Source organism: Ovis canadensis, chromosome 1 (genome assembly GCF_042477335.2).
Source record: "Ovis canadensis isolate MfBH-ARS-UI-01 breed Bighorn chromosome 1, ARS-UI_OviCan_v2, whole genome shotgun sequence".
NCBI lineage: Eukaryota > Metazoa > Chordata > Mammalia > Artiodactyla > Bovidae > Ovis > Ovis canadensis.
This window is the reverse complement of record NC_091245.1, coordinates 275,309,145-275,323,281: the sequence shown is the minus strand read 5'-3', so window position 1 is coordinate 275,323,281 and position 14,137 is coordinate 275,309,145. Positions and strand designations below refer to the sequence as shown.

The 14,137-nt window shown below is 41.7% G+C and overlaps 1 protein-coding gene across 2 annotated transcripts in view; it reads left to right on the top strand.

Annotated features, from left to right (window-relative positions):
* Positions 1-14,137, top strand: part of COL6A6 (collagen type VI alpha 6 chain) — a 124,415-nt gene that overhangs the window by 39,742 nt on the left and 70,536 nt on the right. For both annotated transcript variants that reach the window (XM_069568296.1, XM_069568290.1), the window contains exons 14-19: positions 1,493-1,564; positions 1,650-1,676; positions 1,999-2,043; positions 2,134-2,187; positions 2,968-3,030; positions 13,885-13,950. In XM_069568296.1, coding sequence (XP_069424397.1) covers positions 1,493-1,564; positions 1,650-1,676; positions 1,999-2,043; positions 2,134-2,187; positions 2,968-3,030; positions 13,885-13,950 — 327 coding nt within the window. The remainder of the gene's footprint in view (positions 1-1,492; positions 1,565-1,649; positions 1,677-1,998; positions 2,044-2,133; positions 2,188-2,967; positions 3,031-13,884; positions 13,951-14,137) is intronic.

The following is a 14,137-nucleotide window of genomic DNA, read 5'->3' as shown; positions in this document are numbered from 1 at the left end:
GTGTGCAACTGAGTCACAGAATTGTGTGTTTGCAGAATGACATATGGTCAACATGGCCAGAATCCAGGACACAGTGAGAGGAGATTAAGTTGTGAGACCCGGAGTTCTGGGAGTCTCGAGTACTCTGAGAAAGACTTGGAGGTGTCTTCTAGTTGATGGGCATCACTTAATGATGTTTAGTTGGTTAGTTCAGTCGCTCAGTCGTGTCCAACTCTGCAACCCCATGGACTGCAGCACACCAGGCTTCCCTATCCGTCACCAACTCCCAGAGTCTACCCAAACCCATGTCCATTGAGTCAGTGATGCCATCCAACCATCTCATCCTCTGTAGTCCCCTTCTCCTCCCGCCTTCAATCTTTACCAGCATCAGGGTCTTTTCAAATAAGTCAGTTCTTCACATCAGGTGGCCAAAGCAGGGAATTTCAGCTTCAACATCAGTCCTTCCAGTGAATATTCAGGACTGATTTCCTTTAGGATGGACTGGTTGGATCTCCTTGCTGTCCAAGGGAGTCTCAAGAGTCTTCTCCAACATCACAGTTCAAAAGCATCAATTTTTTGTCACTCAGCTTTCTTTATAGTCCAACTCTCACATCCATACATGACAACTAGAAAAACCATAGCCTTGACTAGATGGACGTTTGTTGGCAAAGTAACATCTCTACTTTTTAATATGCTGTCTAGGTTGGTCATAGCTTTTCTTCCAAGGAGCAAGCGTCTTTTAATTCCAGGGCTGCAGTCACCATCTGCAGTGATTTTGGAGTCCCCAGAAATAAAGTCTGTCACTGTTTCCACTGTCTCCATGATGTTCAAGCACAGGATTAAAAATGGCTAGGGCATGGGTTTAGAAAGCGTGCTCAGGCAACATCATGGAGGATGGCAAGGTAGGGATTACAGGTAGAAGTCTTGCAGCAGCAGGTACAGGACAAAATTTAGGGCAGCGTGAATAGATATGTTAAGGAGGTTGAATGGATGTACCTTGGTGACCACTTGAGGAGAGAGTGGCTGAGGATGACATCTTTGTTTCAGCTCTCAAGACTGCACCGGCTGGTGGGATTACCAAGACAAGGATCACAGGAGTGGTTTTAGGTTAAAGATAGAAAGAGAGAAAGGGAAGGAATTTGGTCAAGAAATCTGCCCCTTGCTTAGGTCATACCTAGAGCATCATGCTCCGATGTCTCGTCAATTCTTCACTGTCTATTCCCAGAATGTCTTCTGAAATCTTGAGAATGCATTTCAGCTGCCAGTTGCTGTATGTCTGTTTTACTTAGATACTACCGCACTCTGGAGAGTATCCAGGTGGGATCCAACACAGAGGGTTGTCATCAGAGGAGCTCTGATTTGCTTCCACTGTCAGTTTTGATAAGCATGAATTCTGGGTTATAAACCCATGAGCAGTTGCGCTTTTTTTTATCCAACACGAAGGTTGTCAGATTTCCAGGACAGATTCCAGATGACAATAGGAAAGCTCGTCTGAGTCTGTGTTCTTCCTTAGGGAGAAAGAGGAGCCGGTGGACCTGTGGGGGAACAAGGTACTAAAGGATGCTATGGTGTCAAAGGCCCTAAGGTAAGGGTTGCACGAAGCACTGTGAAGGCTTCCCAGTGTTAGTTCCTTTTCCCACACTAACACCTGCTGTCCTTTCTATTTCCAGGGAACCAGGGGACTAAATGGACAGGAGGTATGGTGCCAAACATCATTTATCTGCCCATCTGTTACCTAGAATTATTTTTGAGGCGATTGACCAGTAGATTGTACAAATGAGGCTTTGTTGACCTTCCTTTTTATTGCTAATCATTTCATTTTGTTTACTAATGCCTTTTGTTGCAAACAATGTTTGTTTTTAGTTGACAATTTCTATGACTCAGTAATGTTCAATGTGACCCAGGGCCAGCCTAGCAAAGACCGTGTATATAGAACACAAAATCTGACTTTTTATTTGGTGTCTGGCTTCTTTCCTGTAAATGCAGTACTCTGTTTTCTGATCACATCTGTCTTTTCAGGGAGAAGTTGGGGAAAGTGGAATTGATGGCTTAAATGGAGAACAGGTAGAGCCTTCTTTTTGTATCATGAAAACCCTCTGAGCTAGTTTTCATTAAGAAAATGAGAATTTGCGTTTATTGTTCTCTGTGTTTTAGGGTGACAGTGGTCTTCCTGGAGCAAAAGGAGAGAAAGGCAATGAAGGAGCCCAGGTAGGCATTCAATAAAGGGACAACGTAGAAACGGTACTGGAAATTCAAGGTGTGACTAAACAGTAAGACAGTTACACCAGGTATAGCTGTCAGGTAGGATCATGAAAGTGTTTTAGGATAACCAGAAGACCTCAGCTGCACGCAACAAGAAATATTAATTTCTGATGTGTCTGGGAAGTTCAGCTGATCTAGGCAGTATGTGGCTGACCTTGGGTCATGTGTCTGTAGGTTGGCTGGGGGCTTTGTTTCACTTGTCTCTTATTATCCTTCTGGGAGTAGAGAGCTGCCCGGCCTTTTATGGCCGTGGCTGAAGCTCAAGGGAGCAAATAGAAACACACAAGCTCTCTCGAGGCCCCTTGGGGCCTAGGCTTGGAACTCTCACGGCGACACTGTAGATCTTACAACTAAATCTTATTCTGTTGACCAGAATGAGCCACGACCAAACTCAGGGGTAGGGAGTCAAATATGGATAATCTCTCTGAATCTCAGTCACCTCATCAAAAGAAGGATAAAACCAATACCTGATGCACACAGTAGTTACAAAATAATGGACAAGATAATGAATCTGTTTGGAACACAGAATTTACCACTGTGGCGAATAATTGTGGCCACTGTTAAATTACTCACATGGTGCCTGAAACTATTGGTTGTTATTCTGCTTTACAAAATAACTTTGGTAAGAAAACACTTGATAATTTAAATCGGGGAGAAGATAAGCTCCTTGTTTTTATCAACGTCACTTAAAATTCTTGTCCTTCTTCTCCTTTGTGTTGACTTTAGGGGATACCGGGAGAGAGAGGAATTTCTGGAGACCGTGGAGCAAAGGGCTTGCGTGGAGACCCAGTAAGTGTGCTGGACCGAGGGGCTGCAAACTAACGTCACATCAGGGCTAGTTTCCCATCAGCACTTCTGGTGGGGAGAGGGAGCACTACCTTAAAGCCTTACCGTGGCAGTTCTGAGTTGAAATCGTCATGGGCACAACTGTTTAGAGTTTTAAAAACAAGTCCTTGTGCCTGATACTCTTCATATACAAGATGAGTATGGATAGTGAGACAGTCTTGCCACTGTTTGCGTATATACTTTTTGAGAAAACATTTCGAGAACTTCTTGTGCTTCAGAGCTATGAAGGCATTCCACTTCATTCCATTATTTTCCTCAGTTCAGTTCAGTTCAGTCGCTCAGTCGTTTCCAACTCCTTGCGACCCCATGAATCGCAGCACGCCAGGCCTCCCTGTTCATCACCATCTCCCAGAGTTCACTCAGACTCACATCCATCGAGTCCGTGATGTCATCCAGCCATCTCATCCTGGGTCGTCCCCTTCTCCTCCTGCCCCCAATCCCTCCCAGCATCAGAGTCTTTTCCAATGAGTCAACTCTTCTCATGAGGTGGCCAAAGTACTAGAGCTTCAGCTTTAGCATCATTCCTTCCAAAGAAATCCCAGGGTTGATCTCCTTCAGAATGGACTGGTTGGATCTCCTTGCAGTCCAAGGGACTCTCAAGAGTCTTCTCCAACACCACAGTTCAAATGCATCAATTCTTCAGTGCTCAGCCTTCTTCACAGTCCAACTCTCACATCCATACATGATCACAGGAAAAACCATAGCCTTGACTAGACACACATTAGTCGGCAAAGTAATGTCTCTGCTTTTGAATATACTATCTAGGTTGGTCATAAGTTGTCTTCCAAGGAGTAAGTGTCTTTTAATTTCATGACTGCAATCACCACCTGCAGTGATTTTGGAACCCAAAGAAATTAAATCTGACACTGTTTCCACTGTTTCTCCATCTATTTCCCATGAAGTGATGGGACTGGATGCCATGATCTTTGTTTTCTGAATGTTGAGCTTTAAGCCAACTTTTTCACTCTCCTCTTTCACTTTCATCAAGAGGCTTTGTAGCTCCTCTTCACTTTCTGCCATAAGGGTGGTGTCATCTGCATATCTGAGGTGTTTGATATTTCTCCTGGCAATCTTGATTCCTGCTTGTGTTTCTTCCAGTCCAGCGTTTCTCAAGATGTACTCTGCATATAAGTTAAATAAGCAGGGTGACAATATACAGCCTTGACGTACTCCTTTTCCTATTTGGAACCAGTCTGTTGTTCCATGTCCAGTTCTAACTGTTGCTTCCTGACCTGCATACAGATTTCTCAAGAGGCAGGTTAGGTGGTCTGGTATTCCCATCTCTTTCAGAATTTTCCACAGTTTATTGTGATCCACACAGTCAAAGGCTTTGGCATAGTCAATAAAGCAGAAATAGATGTTTTTTGGAACTCTCTTGCTTTTTCCATGATCCAGCAGATGATGGCAATTTGATCTCTGGTTCCTCTGCCTTTTCTAAAACCAGCTTGAACGTCAGAGAGTTCACAATTCACGTATTGCTGAAGCCTGGCTTGGAGAATTTTGAGCATTAATTTACTAGTGTGTGAGATGAGTGCAATTGTGTGCTAGTTTGAGCATTCTTTTGCACTGCCTTTCTTTTGAATTGGAATGAAAACTGACCTTTTCAGTCCTGTGGCCACTGCTGAGTTTTCCAAACTTCATGGCATATTGAGTGCAGCACTTTCACAGCATCATCTTTCAGGATTTGAAACAGCTCAACTGGAATTTCATCACCTCCACTAGCTTTGTTCATAGTGATGCTTCCTAAGGCCCACTTGACTTCACTTTCCAAGATGTCTGGCTCTAGATTAGTGATCACATCATCATGATTATCTGGGTCGTGAAGATCTTTTTTGTACAGTTCTTCCGTGAATTCTTGCCACCTCTTCTTAATATCTTCTGCTTCTGTTAGGTCCAGACCATTTCTGTCCTTTATTGAGCCCATCTTTGCATGAAATGTTCCCTTGGTATCTCTAATTTTCTTGAAGAGATCTCTAGTCTTTACCATTCTGTTGTTTTCCTCTATTTCTTTGCATTGATCACTGAAGAAGGCTTTCTTATCTCTTCTTGCTATTCTTTGAAACTCTGCATTCAGATGCTTTTATCTTTCCTTTTCTCCTTTGCTTTTCACCTCTCTTCTTTTCACAGCTATTTGTAAGGCCTCCCCAGACAGCCATTTTGATTTTTTGCATTGCTTTTCCATGAGGATGGTCTTGATCCCTGTCTCCTGTACAATGTCATGAACCTCCGTCCATAGTTCATCAGGCACTCTATATATCAGATCTAGGCCCTTCAATCTATTTCTCACTTCCACTGTATAATCATAAAGGGTTTGATTTAGGTCATACCTGAATGGTCTAGCGGTTTTCCCTACTTTCTTCAATTTCAGTCTGAATTTGGTAATAAGGAGTTCATGATCTGAGCCACAGTCAGCTCCTGGTCTTGTTTTTGTTAACTGTATAGAGCTTCTCCATCTTTGGCTGCAAAGAATATAATCAATCTGATTTCAGTGTTGACCATCTGGTGATGTCCATGTGTAGAGTCTTCTCTTGTGTTGTTGGAAGAGGGTGTTTGCTATGACCAGTGCATTTTCTTGTCAAAACTCTATTAGTCTTTGCCCTGCTTCATTCCACATTCCAAGGCCAAATTTGCCTGTTACTCTAGGTGTTTCTTGACTTCCTACTTTTGCATTCCAGTCCCCTATAATGAAAAGGACATCTTTTTTGGGTGTTAGTTCTAAAAGGTCTTGTAGGTCTTCATAGAACCGTTCAACTTCAGTTTCTTCAGCGTTACTGGTTGGGGCATAGACTTGGATAACTGTGATATTGAATGGTTTGCCTTGGAGACGAACAGAGATCATTCTGTCGTTTTTGAGATTGCATCCAAGTACTGCATTTTGGACTCTTTTGTTGACCATGATGGCTACTCCATTTCTTCTGAGGGATCCCTGCCCACAGTAGTAGAAATAATGGTCATCTGAGTTAAATTCACCCATTCCAGTCCATTTTAGTTCGCTGATTCCTAGAATGTCAACGTTCACCCTTGCCATCTCTTGTTTGACCACTTCCAATTTGCCTTGATTCATGGACCTGACATTCCAGGTTCCTATGCAATATTGCTCTTTACAGCATCGGATCTTGCTTCTATCACCAGTTACATCCATAACTGGGTATTGTTTTTGCTTTGGCTCCATCCCTTCATTCTTTCTGGAGTTATTTCTCCACTGATCTCCAGTAGCATATTGGGCACCTAATGACCTGGGGAGTTCCTCTTTCGGTATCCTATCATTTTGCCTTTTCATACTGTTTATGGGGTTCTCAAGGCAAGAATACTGCAGGGCACCTCAAAACATGGACAGGGTGAAAGAATTGGAGCCATCTCTTTTTTCTCTTCTCCAAGAGTCTTTCTCCACTGAGAATATTAGCCTAATTTCCTTGAGTCCAAGTCAGCTAAAAGCACATTAGGCAAAATGTATAACCCACAAATACCTGCTTTAATGGGGATGCAACCCAGTTGGGCAGGCATAACCTACACCAAATCAAACAGGACGCGTGCCAGCCTACGGGATATGCCAAGTCCACTGGACATCAGTACTCTAAGACTTTGATCACCCACATGTCAATCTTCAAAACCTTAATGAATTAGGATTTTGTAGGTTTTTTTAAACATTCATTAAAACTTTAAAAGTTGAGATAAAATTGTGTGTACAATGTAATATCTATATAACGTTGCATAAGTTTAAGATGTACGACAGTTTGGTTTGATATATTTACATATTAGGATGACCACCTTAGTGTTAGCTAAGTCCTTTAACAGGTACATAATTATCACTTTTTTGTGTGTGGTAAGAATATTTAACACCTGGTCTTTTAGCAACTTTGGAGTGTATAGTACAGTATCACAGCCTATCATCACCATGCTATTCATTAGATCTCTTGAATTTACTGTTAAGCTGTAACAGGCACCAGAAAGTACACATATTATGAGTACACAGCTTGATGACTATGGATACCCTGTGCACTCACCACTCAGGTAAAGAAACAGAACATCAGACAAGAGGCGAATAATGCCCAACCCCCTCAGGTGTACTTCAGTCACAACCGGCCCTCCCTAAGGTAATCACACTGTCTCAGCACCATGAATTAGTTTTACCCATTACTGAACTTTTCACTGGTATTTTACAGGATGCACTTTTCATTCCCAGCTTCTTATATACTTGTGAGATGAATCAGTGTGGTGAATATCAGCAGTTCATTCAATCCTACTCAGCTGAGTTAGGCTGAGTTCAGTCACTCAGTCGTGTCTAACTCTTTGCCCCAGGGACTGCAGTACACCACACTTCCCTGTCCGTCACCAACTCCCGGAGCTCGCTCAAACTCACGTCCATTGAGTCAGTGATGCCATCCAACCGCCTCATCCTCTGTCGTCCCCTTCTCCTCCTGCCTTCAGTCTTTCCCAGCAACAGGGTCTTTTCTAATGAGTCAGTTCTTCGCATCAGGAGGCCAAAGTATTGGAATTTCAGCTTGAGCATCAGTCTTTCCAGTGAATATTCAGGACTGATTTTCTTTAGGATGGACTGGTTTGATCTTGCAATCCAAGGGAGTCTCAAGAGTCTTCTTCAACACCACAGTTCAAAAGCATCAATTCTTTGGCACTCAGCTTTCTTTATAGTCCAACTCTCACATCCATACATGACTACTGGAAAAACCATAGCTTTGACTAGATGGACCTTTGTTGGCAAAGTAATGTCTCTGCTTTTTAATATGCTGTCTAGGTGGATCATAGCCTTTCTTCCAAGGAGCAAGTGTCTTTTAAAATTTCATGCTTGCAGTGAACATCTGCAGTGATTTTGGAGCCCGAGAAAATAAAGTCTGTCACTGTTTCCATTGTTTCCACATCTATTTGCCATGAAGTGATGGGACCGAATGCCAGAATCTTAGTTTTTTGAATGAATTAATGTTTTACTGTGTGAATATTCCTTGATCTGTTTCTCCATTCTGTTATTGATAGATATTTCAGTTGTTCCAGATTTTGCTTTTATAAATATTACTGATATATACATTCTTGAATGTGTCTTTCATACACATTTCTACTGGGTCTATACTTTGGGAGTAGACTGGATGATATTTACTTACATCTTTACAGCCAAGCAGTTTTCCAAAAAGTTTGCACTGATTTATATTCCCACTATCAATGTACCAAAGCAGTGTACCACAACCATCAGAAACCCTAAAATGTATAAAACTAACAATACTAAGTGCTGATAAGGGTGTGGGGCAACTGGGAATGTCACAGGACTTCATCGTTAATAACTCCTCCTCCAGTACACAGTGGTTGTTCAGAGAAAGAATTTTGTACAATACATACTGACAAATATCAATGTTATGTATGCATTGGAGATAACTCTATTTAAAAAGCAGAGGAATTTGCACTTGAAGATAACATTGACATATGATAATGTTCTGATAACACAAGAGTTTCAAACCGCTTCAAAGTGTCTAATTAGAAATAAAAATCTATCCACAAATAAGGGTAATGAAAATAGTAGTTCAAATGCAAAGACATTTCACTCATCGGTATACGATGGCCAAAAATTTACTTGGCGTGTTGCTATAAAATCATAATTCAATTTAATCAGAATCCCCCCTAATTGTCTGCATGATTGTGTAACACTTTTAAAAGAATCTGAATAATGTAAAAATACTTTTATTTCAAGAGAAATGTTCTATGACTTTGAGATGGCTGAAAATTCAACCCATGGGAGCTTCCCTGTGGTGTATTGTCACTATACTGACTTCCGATGGTTTTTCAATAAATAATAACTCTTCCCAGACACTTGGGAATGTACATCTCAAATCGATGAAAGCTCTCTCTACTTCTTCCGTGTATTTTTTGGTGGGTTTACTATATGGGGAAATATGAGGAGAGCAAGATTGATAGAATAAATAGGACACAAGTGTAATCTACATGCAAATGGCACAAATTCCTGAAAATATATGCTTTATTCAGAGAGAGTTTTTGGTCACATAAAAGCTCATTTGCTTGAAATTTACCATTTTGACATAATTTTAAAATTTATTTTATTGAAATACAGTTGATTTACAATGTTGTGCTAATTTCTGCTATATAGAAAAATGATTATGAGATATATATATATATTCTTGAAGCTCCAGTACTTTGGCCACCTCATGCAAAGAGTTGACTCATTATAAAAGACTCTGATGCTGGGAGGGGTTGGGGGCAGGAGGAGAAGGGGACGACAGAGGATGAGATGGCTGGATGGCATCACGGACTCGATGGACGTGAGTCTGAGTGAACTCCGGGAGATGGTGATGGACAGGGAGGCCTGGCGTGCTGCGGTTCATGGGGCCTCAAGGAGTCAGACACGACTGAGTGACTGAACTGAACTGAACTGATTCTTTTCCATTGTGGTTTATCACAGGGCATTGAATATAGCCCTGTGATAAGCCGTTGAATATAGTCCAGGATTTCCCTGGTGGCTCAGATGGTAAAGTGTCTGCCTACAATGCAGGAGACCCAGGTTCGATCTCTGGGTCAGGAAGATCCTCTGGAGAAGGAAATGGCACCCCACTCCAGTAACTCTTGCCTGGAAAATCCCATGGGCTGAGGAGCCTGGTAGACTACAGACCATGGGGTCGCAAAGAGTCAGACACAACTGAACGACTTCACTTCTCTTGTTGAATATAGTTCCCTGTACTTGTTGCTTACGCATTCTGGACATAATAGTTTGCATTAGGTAGTCTCAAACTTCTAATCCTTCCCTCCCTGACTCCTACCCTGGGCAAGCACAGGCTTTTTCCCTACACCTGTGCATCTGTTTCTGTTTCAAGGTAAGTTCATTTACGTCATATTGTAGATTCCACATATAAGTGATATCCTATGATATTTATCTTTCTCTGTCTGACTTATTTCACTTAGTATGATAATCACTAGGTCCATCATGTTGCTGCAAATGGCATTTATTTCTTTCTTTTTATGGCTGAGTAGTATTCCGTTGTGTATATCTGTTATCTTCTCTATCCATTCATCTCTTGATAGGCATTTAGGTTGCTTCTATGTCTTAGCTATTATAAATACTGCTACAGTGAACACTGGGGACATGTAACTGTTTTTATAGTTTTCTCCTGATATACACCCAGGAGTGGGATTGCTAAATCATACGGCAATTGTTTAGTTTTTTGAGGAGCCTCCACACAGTTCTCCATAATGACTGCACCAATTTGCACTCCTACCAACAGTGTTGGAGAGTTCCATTTTCTCCACAGCCTCATTGGTATTTGTTACTTGTGGACTTTTTAACGATGGCCGTTTTGACCTGTGTAAGGTAGTAGTACCTCAGTATAGTTTTGATTTACATTTTTCTATTAGCGATGTTGAGCGTCTTTTCACGCACCTGTTGGCCATCTGTATTTATTCTTTGGAGAAATGTCTGTTTAGATCCTCTGCCCATTTTTTGATTGGGTTGTTTGTTTCTTTATTATTGAGTTGTATGAGCTGTTTATAGATTTTGGAAATTAAGGCCTCACTGGTCGCATCCCTTGCAAATGTTTTCTCCCAGTCTGTATGTTTTATTTCCATTTTGACAAAATGGTTTCCACTTTGCACAGCAAAGTGGTTTCCTTTGCTGTGCAAAAGCTTATATGTTTGATTAGGTCCCATTTGTTTATTTTTTGTTTTATTTCTATTGTCTTGGTAGATTGATCTAAATAGATTTGTAGGATAAAATTTCTTGTAATTTGAGGGAAGGCTGAGGTAGAACATTTGTCTGAGTGACACTTTAGCAGGGTTCATCATTCTAAAACATATCATTATTAGAAGCCCATGTTTAATCATCAGTTCAGTTCAGTTGCTCAGTCATGTCCAGCTCTTTGCGACCCCATGGACTGTAGCACAGCAGGCCTCCCTGTCCATCATCAACTCCTGGAGTTCAATCATAAATTTGTATTAAATGATACTATTTTGTCTAATTTCATAAAAATTTAAAGAGTGGGCTAGATCATATTCAGCCTGACCACACAGCTGGTCTGCATGGAAAGTAGTTCTGTTCTGTAGAATGTGCTGGCATATGATTGTTTATGTCATTTCTTCAATCAAATAGTGCAGAGTTGGACTATAGTAAGCAGTGTATATACCCAGTGGAAGAAAATTTGGGACTTTACCTTCCTTTTTCTTCCTTGCTGTTCTAATGAAGATACAACTCTTTAATCTTGTAATTCATCAGATAAATATTAAACAAGAATAAAACAGAAGAGGTAAGAAAATAAACCTTTGGCTTTGGTATGTGGGGAAGAGAAATAATTATTCATGTAAGTTTTAGTGCTATCAGTTGTAAAATAAATTCTAAGCCCATGTTTTGTTTTGGTTTTTTTCCACTCTGTCAGCCTTAAGCCCTGTGAGTATAGAAACTGCATGTTTAAAAAGGTTCCAAAGTATCTGGAATGATGCTATGGTCCTGTTGGTGATCTCAAATTACTTACTGGTTGATGAAGGTCATCTATCAGCCAAGTCTGCCATCAGCCAAGCAGCCAGGCAGCTGGCTCTCGGCAGGAGTGGGTAGTTGCCCTCCCCTCTTCATTTACTGATGAATTGGCTGGTTCAATTGATCGTCCGGGCATCATGGCTGCTGTTTGTGGTCTGAACCACCCAAGAGAGAAAGCTTTCAGTTTGGCCTGCCTAGGATAACATCCCATAATGTGGGCCTGTTTTCAGTGCTCCTGCTAGAACATCTGTATAAATATTGAGAAAAACTCAAGATTCCAAGACTTTCTGAAAACCAGAAAAGTAGGAATAAACCAATGGTGTTAGAAGGTATCCAGGGACCCAGGAGGAGAAAGAGAGTGTGTGGCACATAAAGCCCTCAACGCTGTTCAGAGTCCTCACATTCTTGGGGCAGAGCCCATCACAAACCTTTGCCTTTGATATTACTCAGCCATTAAAAAAAAAAAAAAAAGCCATTTGCAACAACATGATTGGAGAAGGCAATGGCGCCCCACTCCAGTACTCTTGCCTGGAGGATCCCATGGGCGGGGGAGCCTGGTGGGCTGCAGTCCATGGGGTCACTGGGAGTCGGACGCGACTGAGCGACTTCACTTTCACTTTTCACTTTCATGCATTAGAGAAGGAGATGGCAACCCACTCCAGTGTTCTTGCCTGGAGAATCCCAGGGACAGGGAAACCTGGTGGGCTACCGTCTCTGGGGTCCACAGAGTCGGACACGACTGAAGCAACTTAGCAGAAGCAGCAGCAACAACAATATGGATGGACCTAGAGTTTATCATATTAAGTGAGGTAAGCCAGAGAGAGAAAGATAAATATCATATGATACACTTATATGGGTGATCTAAAAAAAAGTGATACAAATGAACTTATTTACAACTGACCGACAACCATTGAAAACAAATGTATAGTTACCAAAGGTGAAGGCAGAGTAGGGATAAATTAGGAGTTTGGGATTAACATACACACACTATGTACTGTTCACTTGCTAAGTCATGTCCAACTCTTTGTGACCCCATGGACAGCAACACGCCAGGCTTCCCTGTTCTTCACTATCTCGCAGAGTTTGCTTAAACTCGTGTCCACTAAGTCGGTGATGCCATCCAACCATCTCATCCTCTGTTGCCCTCTTTTCCTCCTGCCTTCAATCTTTCCCAGCATCAGGGTCTTTTCCAATGAGTCAGCCCTTTGCATCAGGTGGCCAAAGTATTGGAGCTTCAGCATCAGTCCTTCCAATGAATATTCAGAATTGATTTCCTTTAGGATTGACTGGTTTGATCTCCTTGCTGTCCAATGGTCTCTCCAAAGTCTTCTCCAGCAGTACAGTTTGAAAGTATCAATTCTTCAGCGCTCACATATACACACTGCTGCTGCTGCTAAGTCACATCAGTCGTGTCTGACTCTGTGCAACCCCATAGATGGAAGCCCACTAGGCTCCTCTGTCCCTGGGATTCTGCAGGCAAGAACACTGGAGTGGGTTGCCATTTCCTTCTCCAATGCATGAAACTGAAAAGTGAAAATGAAGTCGCCCTGTCATGTCCGACTCTTAGCAACCCCATGGACTGCAGCCTACGAGGCTCCTCCGTCCATGGGATTTCCCAGGCAAGAGCACTGGAGTGGGGTGCCATTGCCTTCTCTGGATATACACACTACTATATATAAAATAGATAAACAATAGGGACCTGCTGTATAGCACAGAGAATTCTACTCAATATCTTGTAATAATCTATAAGGGAAAAAAATCTGAAAAAGAATGTACATATATATATGTATATATAACTGAATCACTCTGCTGTACACCTGAAACTAACACACTGTTGGAAATCAACTAGGCTTCAATAAAAACAAACAAATGACCAAAAAAAAAAAAAAAACTTTGCCTTCCCCAAGGGCACGGGATAGGGGGTAAAATCTACCAACCCTCAAATATAAACTTGCCGAGGCCCCAAGAAAGACCAGAAGCTAAGAGAAAGAGGGTAGTAGCAAGAAGGAAACACCTCCAGACCCAGGATAGGAGTTGCCCTCAACGCAACTCATGTCTCTCTGCCTGCTCGGCTGTGTGTTCCATCACGAGCTCTCACCTGGGCCCCACACACTTGCCTTAGGTCTCCATGTTCTCCTGCTAATGCAGAGCTTGGGAGGAAAGGAAGATATTTATAAGCCATTTATAATTTAGCCTACTTCTGCTTTCAAATGGGTTAACCTTCTCTTGTCACTTTTTTGGGGGGTGACCAGGTATGTTACAACCATATTACATTTTTAAGGAGAAATGTTCAAAGCCTATTATTTTCTATTTTTCAGGGAGTTCCTGGATTTGACAGTAGCATAGAGGGACCCAAGGGCTTGAAAGGAGAACTTGGAAGACAGGTAACTGTGGGCTTTTGGAAGTAAGTTTGTAAATATGTGACAATGGTGGGCTCGGGGTTTTAATGATAGAATATGAAGTACGTATAAAGAATCTGGAATCAGAGTGAATATACCTGATACAGAAAATCTATTTTTAGAAGCAGAAAGATTCATTTATCCCTTCTTATTTGCTATGCTGGAACTTAAG